The sequence below is a fragment of the Athene cunicularia genome (genome assembly GCF_003259725.1).
Source record: "Athene cunicularia isolate RWA chromosome 23 unlocalized genomic scaffold, athCun1 chr23_part1, whole genome shotgun sequence".
Lineage (NCBI taxonomy): Eukaryota > Metazoa > Chordata > Aves > Strigiformes > Strigidae > Athene > Athene cunicularia.
In genome coordinates, this window is record NW_020799130.1 from 2,488,953 (window position 1) to 2,503,720 (window position 14,768).

The window sequence follows — 14,768 nt, forward strand, 5'->3', positions numbered from 1 at the left end:
CCCAACCCAAAACATGTTCTCATGGAAAAAAATAATTTCAAGTAAAGATGAAGATGGGTTTTCACCATTTCAACAGTTCTGTGACTTCAGTCAGTAGCAATGCAAAGCCTGTGCAACAGCAGCTGTGCTTCCTGTTCCAAAAACCACCCAAGCATCCTGCCCTCTTCATAGTTACCATCTTTGGGGTCTTGTTGCTTTTTTTTTTTTTTTTTTCCTCCTTGTAAATACCACTAGCAGTTCTTCAAAAAAAAAAAAACAAAAAAAAACCCAAAAACCAAACAAAACAAACCAAGATAAATCTAGACAAAGGGAAGAAGCCTTACACCCCCCACCCCACCCCCCAAAAAAAATAATCTTCCCAGGAGTGGGAGAAACTTCTCATTTCTCTGTCCATTTACAGTATATTTCAGGGGAACTTGGCCCAGGTTCAACAGGACTGTCCGCTGAAGGAGGGTCGCAGAAAGGCCAGGGCTAAACTTTGCTCTTGGCAAATTAGAGTCTTTAATAAAGAGTAACATGTGCAAAAAAATTAAATAGATCAACCCAGGTTTCCAGAATTACTGTTGTCAGAATGCTTACTTTCTATTTGTGTTCTTACCCAACCCAATGCTGAAATCTCAATTAAGTACCCGAGGTAAGAAGTGACATTTGGGAGAGATCACCACAAAGAAAAAAAAAAACAAAACAAAACAAAACCAAAAACCAAGAGGTGCAATCTGTTACCTCAGTGTCCTTCCTCCACCCAGATGCCTGCTTTAAAGACATGTATGCAGCAGCAAAAAGAAAAAAAGTGTAAGAATATCCCCTTCTCTTCGTGAGGACAAAGCACTGTTTCTAGTTGTTGGAAGGAAGAAGAGTTTCCTAGCAGGTGGAGTGGGTGTTTAACCTTCCATTTGCGAAGAGGGGATGGGACGATCAGCTGCTCCCAGTTGCTTTCTGGCAAGTTTGTGGTGGTCTTTTCCCACTGGGCACATTATAGCTGGAAACCTTCCATGGGGGCTTCAGGTTGCTGGAAGATGAATTGTTGCTGGTTCTCATCTACCTGGGGAGCTAGAGCGGAGTCATCCTCTACTCCAAAGTAGTGCTCAATCAGGTCAAAGGCCTTCTGGTAGATCTCTTGGTTCTCGTGGCTCTGTAGGAACTCTATCTTATCCAAACCTTGGATGGGGAAAAAAAAAAAATAGTGGAATGCAATGAAAAAAGGGGATTCTGATATTTAAGCTGTCCCACATCCACCCTCCATCCTTGCTCCTATTCACTGTGCGACCTTTGGTCTGTATTAGATTTGCATTTTGTGAGCAGCACTGACACCTAAAGCTCACTAATGCAGAGCTGCTTGTGGGTTTCATCTGTATCAGGCAACGTTAAACATCTTTTCAATAGCAGGTTCAGCTGAGACAGCTCAAGCAGATGTGCTCCCAGTTCCCTGCTGGGGACTAAACCACATTTCAGTGAAATGAAAACAACTGGCTGCGAACAGTTTGGTAGTTGCAGGGGGTAGGGAGGGGAAGGACACAGGGCCCGTCCCAGTAGCCTCCAGCAGAAGGGCACAGCAACAGCTTTAGCTGTCCTAGTTAAATCCAGTGCTGAACAGAAAGCATCCAAGCACAATATACTCTCAAGAATTTCAAGAATTATTCTTACTGGGAGAATCAGGACACACAGTGTAACAGTCAGTGAGAGGGCAAATCAGACACTGGCAGCATACAGGGAGTTTCAGACCAAAATAGGAACTGCTCCTCAAAGCATTCAGAGCAGGACAAAAAAAAAAAAAAAAAAAAAAACCTGGAATTCCATTATACATCTACAGTGTACAACTGGGTACCGTTAGAGCAATCTTAGGCCCAGAAGTGCCACTTTATACTTAGCTCAGCTTATTTCTGCACAGTACCTCCAGCTGATGCAAGCCACAATTAACCAGCTCCAGGTCTAGGAAGCCTGGACCAGAAGCACGAGAGTTTTAACTTCCAAGTATTTTATTCTCTGCCCCATCATAAGAGTCTAAAAAAAGACAGACTACTGGGACAAATATCAGCTAGTTTGGAATATACTAAACCCCTTAAGTGCAGCAGAAAAGCAATCAACAAAACCAGCAGGCACCTTCCAATACATCCTACAGTGCCCAAAGCCAACAGCACTGAGGCCTCCAGCCACAACCTACCATAGGCCTCCTCAATCAGGCTGCAGTAGGGGTTGATGCCCGTCCCGCTCTGGTTGGCTTCCTGCTCCCCAAGCCTCAGGATGTTCTCCAGGCCGTTCAGTGCCACCTGAACAATCTTGGAGTCCATGACAGTCAGCAGGTCACAGAGAGGCTTGATACAACCCAAGTTCACCAAGTATCTGAAGAGAAAGCACCACCAACACAGGCTTGTTCAGGATCTAGCAAGCATCCCCGCTTTGCTCGGTTAGAAAGACCAAGGGAAAGGAGTCGAACTAAAATACAAAAAGTTACCTTAAAACGTATTTTTTCCTGTTCTGTAAGGTTAATTTTTATCCACTTATTTGTATTTGTATACACACACCCCCTTTTAAGAAACCTGCCAACTCCGTTTGAAATCCAGGTGCTACTCTAAGTCCACACCGGGATTTAATTTGTCCTCTAGGCTGGACATTTAGCCTAGTCTAAGGATCTAAAGGGGAGGGGGAAGCAGTTGGGACTGGCTTATCCTTATTCAGAAGGAAGCTACAATTTAGAGCACAGTGTAGGATGCAGCTACAGCTCTGCCTGCGTCTCGGGGACCCTCCCAGAGGTTCTCTGCGTTACTGCAGGACAGACAGAGGCACCGTCCCCTCAGATCTTCCCCGGGAGGAGCCACATCCAGTACCTGATCTGTTCGGGAGTTCCTCCTGACGTTGCATTTGTAATAGCCCACGCTGCCTCTTTCCTCGTGCGGAATTCTGCTTTCTGCAAGATTTCTATCAGTACCGGGAAAATGTTTGCATCTATGACCGCCTGGGGAGAGAGAGAGAGAGAGAAGTAACAAGGGTTTGGATCGGCAACACAGTTTCTAAAAGGCTATTAAGCACCTGAAAGAAACCTCTACCACCATTTCCCAAAGCAAAAGAACTTTCCAAGCTGTACCCTTCAGCGATTCCTCCATTTTATTCCTCAGCCAAATCCTATTAACCCGAGATACTCAATTCCCTAACTAGCACAGCAGACAATCACTGTTATTGCATCAATACTGCAGGAATGCTTTCATCACTTATCTGCCTTTGTATGTAGGTCATTAAAAGGATAATTAAAACTCAACAAGCTTCAGCTTTTCAAAAGGGGTGTATCTAATTGAGCATGGAGAAATAGGGGCTGTATCTCCTCTTATTCCAAGGATCCAACCTGTGGGACTCATTTCAGCCTAGTCTGTGTTGGTACAATTAGCAAGGGTTTGGTTGTTTGTTTTTTTTTTTTATTTTAGCTCGTTTGGCAGATGGCCAGGAGCAGCAAGTTTGGAAATTGCTGCAGAATAAGAGATGTGAACGAAACCCGCTTCTAAGTGCCAGAACACTGCAAATCCTTAAAGCTGAGCTTGGAATCTGGGATCATTACAGGTGGGCTGGAGAAGACTGTACCTGTATTTGTGCTCTGTTTCCTGCTGTGATGTTAGATATAGTCCAGCAGGCTTCTTTCCTGATTGACTCCTTGGGACTACTTAATAAATGAAGGAGACAAGGCAGGGCTGAACAGTTCAGAATCACCTTTTGAAAGAGAAAAAGCACAAGTGAGACCACCAGAGCTGACGGGTGCTGCACCTCCCTGCAAGAAAGCGGCTTCCCCTCACCTGGGTTTGGATGTCGTCCCCCGTCACGATGTTGCCAACCGCTCGCAGAGCTGGGGAGGCCACTTTGTAGTCGTTGTGCCTGTAGGAAAAACGGGGCAAGGACAAACCCAAATCTATCAGATCTCATGCACCTGGATGTTCAGAAGATTCTCCCCAGTATCGTATCTGCATTATTTACTTCGAATTCCATCCCGGAGCATACAGAAGCATACAGTAAGCTGACCACATCGCCACTGGATAAGCCCACTGAAAACAAAGCTGCGATAGTTTTCGTCCTTTACGTCCTAACCATCATCCTCAGCTCACTCACCTTTTACACATCCCTCCTGAACAAAGATGACGTTAACCCAGTAAGAACACCCAGAATTATTCAGAATTTTGGAAGTACTTCAGTTCTACCCATTCCGAAGGTGACAGAGGCCTACTCAAACTGCAGCTATCAGAGAAACAAAGCCAAGCTGGCTTTTGCTAGACACTATTCTTTCCACCTTTGATTTGCCTAGGAACTAGGCTTCCACAAGCATATTTGAAAGTCTGAGGGCACAAGACACTCTGCAGTCCCCTCTCCTTTCACAGACTAGAAAAGTCAGTCTGACATCTCTATACTAAGTTTTTCCTAGCATACAGCATTAACTAGCATTCCAGCACTAGAAAATACTCAGCTTCTCTCAGACAGAAAAGCCATTAACCACAGCTCTCAACCTGCTTCCGATCCTCCTACGTAATCACCCCAAAGTCAGCTGAAGTACCCAATACCTGAATCCTGTGTGCACCAGAGGTGTGAAGAGTGCTCTGATGGGCTTTGCTATGAACTCATGCCCAGTCCCACGCTTCCCAGTCTCACTGGGCTGAAGCAGCAAGACAAGATATACTCACATTAACAGCTCCACCAGCCGCCGACACACTCCCGAGTCAATAACTGCTTGGATTTTCTCATTGGGGCCATCTGATAAGTAGGAAAGAGCCCAGCACGCATCTGCCAGCAAGTCAGAGTCACTGTTGAATAATAATCGGGACAACACTGGCAGGCAGGGAGATACCTACAACAACAGCCACCACCCAGAAGGTTAGTCATGTTCTCCCAGGGACCACCGCATTTGCATGCAAACACCATGTGGATATGCTGACTGGCAAGATAACAAGTCTTGAATGTCCACAGTTTCCTTCCCCAAAGTCAGCAGCTTCCTTGCTGGTTCACATACCTCATAATCACAGTGTCTAAAGTTACCTCAATGCCTTTATTGCTAAACTAAAATTACATCCCTTCCTCTTGGACCAAGTCTAGACTCCTGAGACAAGTGCTACCGTGCACGCTACCATTTGGAAGCTCCTCACATGCCTTATGTAAGAGCACTGCTCCATTTCTTACTCTTAATAACCCTAAATAGCTCAGTATTCAGAGAAGCAACCATCAACAGTTACACCCCTGAATACTTCAATCATTTGTAAGTGGTCTTACATTCATGCTCAATTCAGATTTCATCCCCCACCACAGGCCTCCCAGATTTGACAAATGAACTTTCATTAAAAACAAAAGAAGTGTAACACATCGATCTTAAAACTTTTTTGTTCTACCAAAGAAGGATGAGACATCTGAAAGGCCAGCGGAACCTTCTGCCAGTGCCAGCAGCACACCAAGAAAGGGAAGGAGAAAACCTACCACAGCTCCCACACAGATACAAGAGTCCTGTTTTGTAGCATTGAGATGTCCTGGAATCAAGTTTTTAGTCACAATTTGAGGGAAGTCTCAAAATGCCAGAGTTCATAACAAAAGGCTCTAGAGAAGCCCACAGTTGCTACCTTGCAGGGAAGCCCGAGCTTGCCCCTCACTCCAGCTGATGGGCTGCCAATAGAGCCGGGCAGGAAGGTTGGCACAAAATTAAACAGGTACTCAGAGATCTGCTGAACAGCGAGATCAGCCTCAGGAGGAAGAGGCTCACCCTGTTCCCTCCTGGAATAACTTAGAGAAGTCCAAGAGCCAAAAATAATGTAGACAAACATCTTGACTGAGTGTCTCCCCATCACCTGTCTGCCAGCAAGGCATTTATTCTCACCTTATCAAATTCAGGTGGTGGACTCTTTCCTCTGCACAAGTTTGACAAGGCCCAGACAGCATTTCGTGTCATTGTCAACCTGGTGGACTTCGTAAGGAGCCTAAAGAGACAATTATCATGAATTATAATCCTTGATGTAGAAGTCAGCAAGGGAATCAAAAGAAGGAAAACTAGTGTGATTTTAAGGATGTGAAACCACTATTCCGCTGGCTGTAGCCGTGCTGCTTGCCACTTGAGCCTCTCAATAAACAAGAAGTGACGTGCAACTGCTTCTTAGGATAAATAGCTATTATTCCTAACAACGTCAAGTGGTCAGGAAGGCAAGTTCCACATTAGACAAGTTGCAGGAGAGGCAAATGTGTAGTTCCAAGTTCAAATTCAGCCCAGACAGACACTCACACCCCTACCTGAGGTCAGATGGTCCTCACTAGAGACCATCGGACACAAACTGCTGCCTCTCAGCTCTAGTGAGGACAGCGAGTCCCCTGGGCTGAGGACTCCAGCCAGCAACCCCTGCTGACAGGTGACTGACAGAAGCAGCAGGATAACAGGCCAAGTCATTTGTGACAAAGCATCAGTTCACCGAGGACAGGACAAAGCAAAGATTAATTCTTTCCAAAGCAGCGAAGGGTACTTGAGAGCACCCTCCTGACAGGCAGAGCTTCTGACTAGGGTGGGTATGCACCACACAAGAGCTGCAGAGAGACCGGCTCCCTGTCCTCAGTCCTAGAGGAGCCCGCTCAGCCAAGCACCTGAAATCCACAGCACAAGCACAAAGAGGAGGCGTCTGGAGGGACACACAGTGAAACAGCAAGCCCTGTGACTTCAGAAAGACAAGCACACTGCCACAGCACCCGCTTCAGATTCAGAGCAGTGTAAAGGTTTGTGAGAAGGCATGTTATCTACCAAGTCCCACTCTATTTATTAGATAACTTGTCTGAACTGCCAGTTTATCTGGGAGCAATGGTTTGATTCCCAGTGATCACCACCACGCATTGCTTGGGAATCTATTTGCTCAGCTCAAATATTGCTCTGCTGTAGTACAATGGGACTTCAAGAACTGTGTTGGCAAGTATTCATGGCTACTCACATTAATAAGGGAGGAAGAATAGCGCAGTTAAGGACATAATCTCTACACACAGAGCTGTCTCCAGCAATGTTCCCCAATGCCCAGACAGCCTGAAAGGAAAGAGCAACAGTTTTAGCATTCACACAGTTTCTGAACAGAGGAAGAAAAAAAGGGTAGTGTGCTAAGAAAGCATTTTCCCTGTAATTCCAGGCAAACAATACTTCAGCTTGTGGTCTGGAGCCACTTGTTACACACTGGTCACTCACTGAAGCACTGCATTTTTATCGTGTGCAATCCACTGTGGTTCTCTCCCTAGCCCCAAAGAAAGAAGTGAACCTTACCTGTTCTTGAACATCCTCAAAGTCAGAGTTTAACAGCTCTATAAATATAGGAACTGCCCCAGCCTCAATTACTATTTTTGTTTGTTGGGAAGTTCCTGATGCAATATTCGTCAGTGCCCACGCTGCTTCAAACTGAAACAAGCAAATAAATGACAAAAGTATGAATAAATCCTGATTTAGCCAAATAATTTGCCATTAAATTTTCGCTGTAATTCTTTCAAACTTCTACTAAAAAGGTTGCGAAGGAAAGAAAGCATATCACAGCAGAACACCTCACTACTCAAAGGAAAGGATTTTATTTTCTTGAGCAATAAAAAAAAAAAAGCCACATCTGCTAACTGCCTTCTCAGAGGCTGCAGCTTCTCAAAGGATTCGCAAGTGAAGACATCACTGTCAGTCACACCACATCACTTCACCTACACAACAATTCTCCAGCAAGAAAAGTGAAGCCACATAGTGCATAAATACACGTGGAGCAGAAAGTTGTCTGTATCCAGTGCAGACTAGGCAGCTGTAGCCTCTTGTCTGGTTGACACCACAGAGATGCCTTGAGTTCAAGTGAAGCTGAGCAGCAAGATCCCTGCTATTTCCACTCATTTTTTGGTTTAAAACCAGATTTCCATTCAGTTCTTCTTGAAAGTAAGCCCCCACGATACATGGCCCTGGGCCAGAGGGCAGGAAGAAAGCTGAGGGCAGCCATCAACACGGATCCAATCCCACGTGTGGAAGTATCTTTAACCCCTACAAAGTAACTAGAGTTATTACCAAGCTGGAAGGAATCTCAAGAAGCTATCTCGTCCATCCCTGCGCGCCCCACGGCGGGAGCAGCACTACCTTACCCATTCCTAACAGACTCTTAGCTTGCACTTAAAAGCCTCCAATAATGGAGGTTTTTCCTCACACAGTTTTCTTCCTACAGATTAATTCCATGGCTCCCCGAGCTCCCAGCAGAAATATCAGACACAGGAAGGCCAAATCCTCTTCTGCTGCAGCTGAACTATGTTATTTTTGCCAGCATTCTCCCAAGAACTTAATTTAAAGCAATTTCTAATTTCCTTTTTTGCATAAGCATTACAGGCTACCTTTGTCTTCTGTACATCATATAACCTGCACCTTTTGGGTTCAAGACATCGCTTTTCCCTGATAGCACCTGTGGTTCACGTTGCTAAGCTGTGAAGGTTAAACAGCTACATGCCACGAAAAATCCGTAACACAATCTCCTTTACCTGTAGCGTGCAATTTTCACTTCTTTTCAGGAATTCAACAAATCTGTCCACCACTCCCTGAGTGTTTATCACTTCATCTATTGGAGGATTTGGCTCTGAAATAACAAGGCAGTGTCAAAACAGTACACAGGGCTAATGCAGGGGAATAACAAGCGTGAACTGAATGATCTCAAACTGAAGTCGGCAGGACAACTCTCCAGAATCACTTTCTGTATAATTCATAAATCATTAGAAATATACTGGATTATCAGATTTCTAGATTACAACTTTCCTCCCCCAAGCTCAGAGCTGCTAAGCTTCTGCACAGCAACGTAACGCACAAATGCTTGCAAAAGAAAGGCTACGTCAGATCCCATGGCAGCGAAGAGTTATTTTTACCTTTGGAGAGTAACTTCCTGAATTTCTGAGTGGTTGCTAGCTGGAGATCAGGGTCATCTGAGAAAAGCATCTCTACCATCTCTCTTGTGATCACTCCCTCCTGAAAAGATGCAAAAGAGACAGAACAACGGTTCCATTTCACACCAAGATCATTTAAGGCATCACGGTCATGACAGCCTACCATGAATTTGTGCTTAGCTAGTAATCCAAACATTCACAACTGGAGATTACAGCATGCTATTTATTTCCTGGGAGACTTTTTCCAGTTGACTGTAGTAACGTTTGCAACATTCTCAAAAGTGAGAAAACAAAACCACTGAGGTTCGTCAGTGCTACACAGTCCACAGCATTAAATCTATCCGAAGGCACGACTGGAACAAGGAAAGGCACCTTACCCCACATGTTGTGGAACTAACATAGGAATCCACAAGGAGACTGTCAAACATGGAGGCATCTTCATTGATCAACTCCACGTTTCTTCTTTTAAAGAGCTGGTGGGGAACAAAACACAGGAGTCATTATTAGAAAGCAATAATGAACAGCCTTCATAACTAGACATTCTTGTTCCTCAAACAAGATACCGTCAGCTAGACTGAACGCAACCTGAATACAGAAGTAGTCATTAATAACAGCTCTGCACTCCGAAGACTAGCTTGGCACACAAACCCCAATAATAAAGCATGCTAAGTCTTGCCTTCAGATATGCAAATGCCCAAGTCACTGAGACACCGGTACAGGCAAGTGCAGAATTTGATCTAACAAGTTAGGGAAACTGGGGAGAAGGCAGCTTGTAGATGACACACTAACAGAGCAAACATTTAGTCTGAGCCACATACATCACCTGGGAATCACCTCTTACTTTCACAGACCTCCAAGCCAAAAAAAAAAAACCCCAACAAACAAACAATAGCTCAGAGTTAAGAAATATGTGCAGCCCATACTTTCACTTGCTCTTCCTGCTTCTTGAGGAAATAACCCCATGTACTAATCATTAAAAAAAAATCCAAAAAAACACACCCCTTAAAAACAAGGATCTGTGAACAAAAACCTCCAGTACCCCAAGGACAAAGTGCTTGGAGAGCTCTTGATGCGAGCTACACTCTGTACTAGGTACAAAGAAAAAAAGAGAAAAGCAAGATCTCAGTTAGAACAGGACAAATAAGAGGACTGCTAACGAACCTTAATGCACAGATCCTTGAAGATTCCAGTTTGGCAGCAGCACAATCCTGGTTGTGTTAAGGCTGTACACAAGCTAGTCAAGATGACAGTTACCTGTTGCTCTCGTTTCTGTTTGCGCAGTTGAATTCCTTCCTCCTCTCTCCTCCGACGCATTTCCTCTGGATTTAGGGCTTTGTTCTTGTAACTCTTCATTCGATAGTTATCCTTTGCAGGACTCGCCATGGTTTCTGTGAAGAGGAAAAAAAGAAAAAAAAAAAAAAAAATTTGCCTCAGATTTCTTGTCACTCTCTGCTCCTTTACACACATGTCCTTTCTGACAAGGGGTCCGTGCACATGAAGCAACACGAAATAGCCAGATTAAAAGAGATTTATTTGCAAGAGCTGGTCTCAAACACTAAAGTAGAAGCTTCAAGTTAGATCCTAACCTTAGTTTCACGTGATATGCTGTTACCACAAGAGTGTTACAAAGCTTCTAGGAAGCACAAGAATAGATTTACTATTCCAAAAGGAACATGGACCCAACGTCACGGTATCGAGCACATTATCCATATGAAAGGCTTCTACTCAAACAGCTTCATCATCCTCAGGAAGTGCATAACTCAACTCTACTTTGGTTTTCAGCAGAAATTATTTCCCTTGTATCATCACAGCATAAACGACACGGGTTTTTTTTCCCCCCTCAGGATGAGACGTTCACTGTTTACACGTGGCAAAACTCCAACAGAACGCACAGCAAACTAAGGCCTTGATTTTAGAACAACAATAAAAATCCTTGCAAAAAGCAGACCCGTACTGACGTATAGGCCATGTTTGTCCCACCAGGTTACTGCACATGTTCAGTACCTGACCTACTTATTCTGCTGCTTCATATCTGACTAATGCACCACTTCAAACCTGATTACTTGTGTATTTGCCTCCTAGTCAGGGAAGTGACACTCCACTATTTGGCACAGTTAAAGGCAACCAGGGCCAAGCAGTAACCTAAGTACAGAAGGATATCAATTCCTCAGCTGCATCCAGCTGTAATCCCCTGCTTTGACCATGTCGGTTCCTTTTTGCATCTTTTCAAACTCCCCCTTTTTCCCCATTTACACCACAGATTATTTGCTTAACATCTGTGCCTTTCTCAGGCCAGGGAGAAAGCAATCATGATACACAACATCAGAGTGCCAGTTAAGCCCGAGACCAACTTACTCTTCTCCAGAAGTCTGCTGGACACCAGTATCTTTGTTTTCTTCCAACTGCTAAGGGCAGGTGGAAGTGTCCTGTGAAAGTCTGCAGCGCTATCTCCTTATCCCTCCTCTTTTGAGCTTTAAGCACTTCTCAGCCACCTCCTTACAGAAAGTTTCAGTCTGACTTATCAACCGCCTCCAGTCATTCTGGAGCTCTTCCAAGATCAGCTGGAGAAGTTTCAGACCTTACTGCCCTCCTACTACAAAAGGCCACGGTCAAGCCAAGAAAAGACATATACAACATATAAACAACCAGCGTTTCATTGCTATGGAAAGAGGAAACAACTGGAAAAACTTCTATTTTAGCAGGAGAGAAAACAAAATACTTTCGGTTTATAATTTCCCAAAACCAGTTAAAAAAAGACACCAAGCGTTGTGAACAAGTCAGACTATTTCACAGCATCTGCCTTCTAAGAGGACATTCTCTTCCCTAGCCAAAACATCCAGAGGATATTCCTCCGAAAAGCAATAGATAAAGAAAAACAAACAAAAAAAACCCCAACACGCCAAACCCCAAGTTCCTCTGGTCATTTACACTGTAATAGAGATGCGTGTCCCTTGAAAACCGCCCTGACCCCACACCACCCAGAGTTGTGAAAGAGTTTTGAAGCTCAGCAACCGCCAGCTGCACCCAGAGACAACACCAGGCTTGAAGAGGTGCAGCACGATGGCTTGTAAGTTTATTGGCACCTCTGAAACTAAAAAAGAAGCCACCAACCACAACTCATCACCAGTAAAAGCAGTATTCCAGTGCCAGGTTAGAAAGCCTTTTTCAGTAACTTGCTTAGGGCACAGCCAGCGGCCAGAAAGGGACTACATCACGCTGAGCATCGCGAAGGCAAGGCATCTAGCCTCCACACTGATGACAGGGTCGAAACAATCAAATTACAGTAGGTCCCGCATAATCTTGAGCCTTACAGAAGTCTCCTTTTAGACCCTTTCCCAAGTAATCCATTTGGTAAGGTCTGTCTTCAATAAAACCAAAGCAAGAAACCTATTTACACCACGCTAAGCACAGCAGTTGGACTATACCTTGCTGACAGCCTCACTGTGAAACTGGTATTAATTTTTTTTTTTTCCTCTCTGAGTTTCCTTCTCACGAGTCAGAGGTTCAGAGGAATATCTGGACTGTTTCTGAAGGTATCTGACAGCACTTTCCTCATTTTATAAGACCTTTTACATGGCAAGGAAAAGCAGAGAATGAAGATCACAGGAACTATGCAACAGCTCTCACTTGTCCATCCTTCTTCCCAGCAGCATGCACGCCAAGAATGGAGGGAAGAATTTTATTATTAAACTCCAAAGCATCTAATTCAGAAGACAGAAGACTTCAAAAAAAAAAAATCTACAGGCTTTAGGGGTTTATATCTGATCTTACAGTAGCAAGATATGGCATCTACATATAGATTTTAATTCTGAAAATGTCTTTAATTACCACTGTTACGGCAGCGTACACGTATTACTACCCCAACGCTACTGGCTAACACAGCCACACAAAGGAGTAAGAGTTGCTGGCTTAATCCTGAAGATTACAACAGAATCGCTAACAAAGACAAATCTGTCGACTCCCTTTGGAAAGTGAAGTCTCCAATTAAAAGGTAGTTTTTAAGAAAAGGAGGAGGAAAAAGTGATTAGGTGACTTAATGCTACACGTGGGATTACCAGGCAGTTAGTCATATAAATAGCTGAGTGACACGACAGTTCAGCTGCCTCCAAACTTGCACAACCCCACTCGGCTGGGCACACCCCAGCCCCTGCTCCGGGTGTCCAGAAACAGCCAGAGACACCCAGCTGCGCTGTGAGGTCTCAGAGGACACTCGAGAGCATCGAGAATGCTGCAAGAAAATCCCAAAGACACAACCAGCCCCCAAGGAGTGATTTTTCAGGTCAGCGGTGTAACAGAACGTCACTGCGCAACAGCCTCTGTGGCACTTGATTTTCTATTTGCTCTCGCACACGTTTCTCTCTTCGGATGATTTCCATTGACATGTGTCGATACTTCAGTGACATCAGAATGCTAATTAGTGACATTACACCCCATTTTCATGTCACAAATGCAGGATTATGACTTCACGGTGAGCTCAGCAGATGCTGTAGGCACCGCAGACTGCAGCAAGCCCAAACACATGAAACAAAACAGACAGCGGGATGCCAGGCACGTAAAAATTCTTTACTTGTAGTGTTTCAGTACAAAACATCAGCTCATCCACTGTATCTGCATGTGAGGCTTCGCCATTAACTATTAACTTGAATTCTATCAGTGTGAATACCCACAAAACCCCACTAGATCAGACTACTGGAGTAACCTGGACTATCAGGTTAGGGAAAGAAATCATCTGCTCATCTATGAGTGATGCACAGAAGATACTCAAGGCACAGATTTTCACTTTGCATCTTAACACTGTTGCTCTGAGAAGCTTCACTTTTACAGAAAAGCTCTCGACTGTAAAGTGGCAGCGGAAACTTATCTACAGCAAGTTCCTTTAACTGCTCTGAAGTTTTAGCTGCTGCATTTAAGCAGCCACCTGAACTTCTACAACACGCTGTCCTGCTAGGACAGCACCTTGCACTGCATCTCTCCTAGGAAGTGTTTTCCTTCTCTAAGAACCAGCTTAAACCCTGCCCTAAATTAAGATAGTATCAGTTCACACCCTAGAATTACAACACTGTTCTGATGTTGTTCCAGCCAGAACTCTGGGGCTCCAAGCCTCCCTGCAGCACCCCGAGGAAGCTGGGCAATACGGCTTTTTCCTTCTATACCCCAGCAGCTCACCCAGAGCAAGTTGTGGAGCCTGCAGCTGCTCTGGGTACCCCTTTTTCCTGAGACCACACCAAACAGACTGCACACCAGGTAAAGCGTTCCGGCAGCGCCTGAAGCCTACTCACCACTCCTCTCTCCCCAGAAGTCACCCCCCAACCGTCATCCTGGGCACGACAGGGACAGGCACCCATCCCCGTGATGGGAAAAGGCTGCAGGCACCCGGGACACAGCGCTGTGAGCCCACCTAACAACCTGCTGAAGAAAGGACAAGCTTACTGCCCGTCTTTCATATAGCTCAGTACATGGCAATGCAAGAGGGATACACAGGCATTTGGGTAGCACAGCCAGACACCACAGCCCCAGCATTGTCCCTTCACAACAGGTGTAAAACTGTATTTTCACTCCCAAGAGCTGCTCAGGCAACAAGCTCAGCTCAAACCCTGTCTGCCCAGGTGCAGAAGCAACGCCTGTGTGGGAGCAGGACTGTGAAGCAAGGGCCAGAGCTTGCCCTGTTCTACTAGATATCAGCACAGCATGAATATGTTGTCGGAAAAGAAAGGAAAACAAGAATTAGGACAGAATTAGAACGAGGCACCTCCTCCACCAGTGGAAACAGTAGCACAGCTTTTCCAAAACCAGCAAAAGCCAGTCCAGCTACTTACATTTCAGGCCCTTCCTTGCTTATACTTCATTCCTACCACCCAAACTCCTGCTGCAAGACACAGCCTCGTTTTCTAGGAACATGGTTT

General features: G+C 44.8%; 1 protein-coding gene across 3 annotated transcripts in view; it reads right to left on the minus strand.

Moving 5' to 3' along the window:
• Positions 1-287: 287 nt before the first annotated feature.
• Positions 288-14,768, minus strand: part of KPNA6 (karyopherin subunit alpha 6) — a 21,430-nt gene continuing 6,949 nt past the window's right edge. The window contains exons 1-14 of one of the 3 annotated variants that reach the window (XM_026863370.1): positions 11,221-11,240; positions 10,027-10,253; positions 9,243-9,338; positions 8,848-8,947; positions 8,470-8,564; positions 7,244-7,375; positions 6,924-7,012; positions 5,834-5,933; positions 4,656-4,819; positions 3,780-3,858; positions 3,571-3,696; positions 2,826-2,953; positions 2,162-2,340; positions 288-1,158 (exon numbers count right to left, since the gene is read on the minus strand). In XM_026863370.1, coding sequence (XP_026719171.1) covers positions 974-1,158; positions 2,162-2,340; positions 2,826-2,953; positions 3,571-3,696; positions 3,780-3,858; positions 4,656-4,819; positions 5,834-5,933; positions 6,924-7,012; positions 7,244-7,375; positions 8,470-8,564; positions 8,848-8,947; positions 9,243-9,338; positions 10,027-10,248 — 1,695 coding nt within the window. In that variant the 5' untranslated portion in view covers positions 10,249-10,253; positions 11,221-11,240 and the 3' untranslated portion in view covers positions 288-973. Of the gene's footprint in view, positions 1,159-2,161; positions 2,341-2,825; positions 2,954-3,570; positions 3,697-3,779; positions 3,859-4,655; positions 4,820-5,833; positions 5,934-6,923; positions 7,013-7,243; positions 7,376-8,469; positions 8,565-8,847; positions 8,948-9,242; positions 9,339-10,026; positions 10,254-11,220; positions 11,241-14,768 lie in introns of those variants that run through there. The other 2 variants (XM_026863369.1, XM_026863371.1) reach the window with 2 other exon arrangements.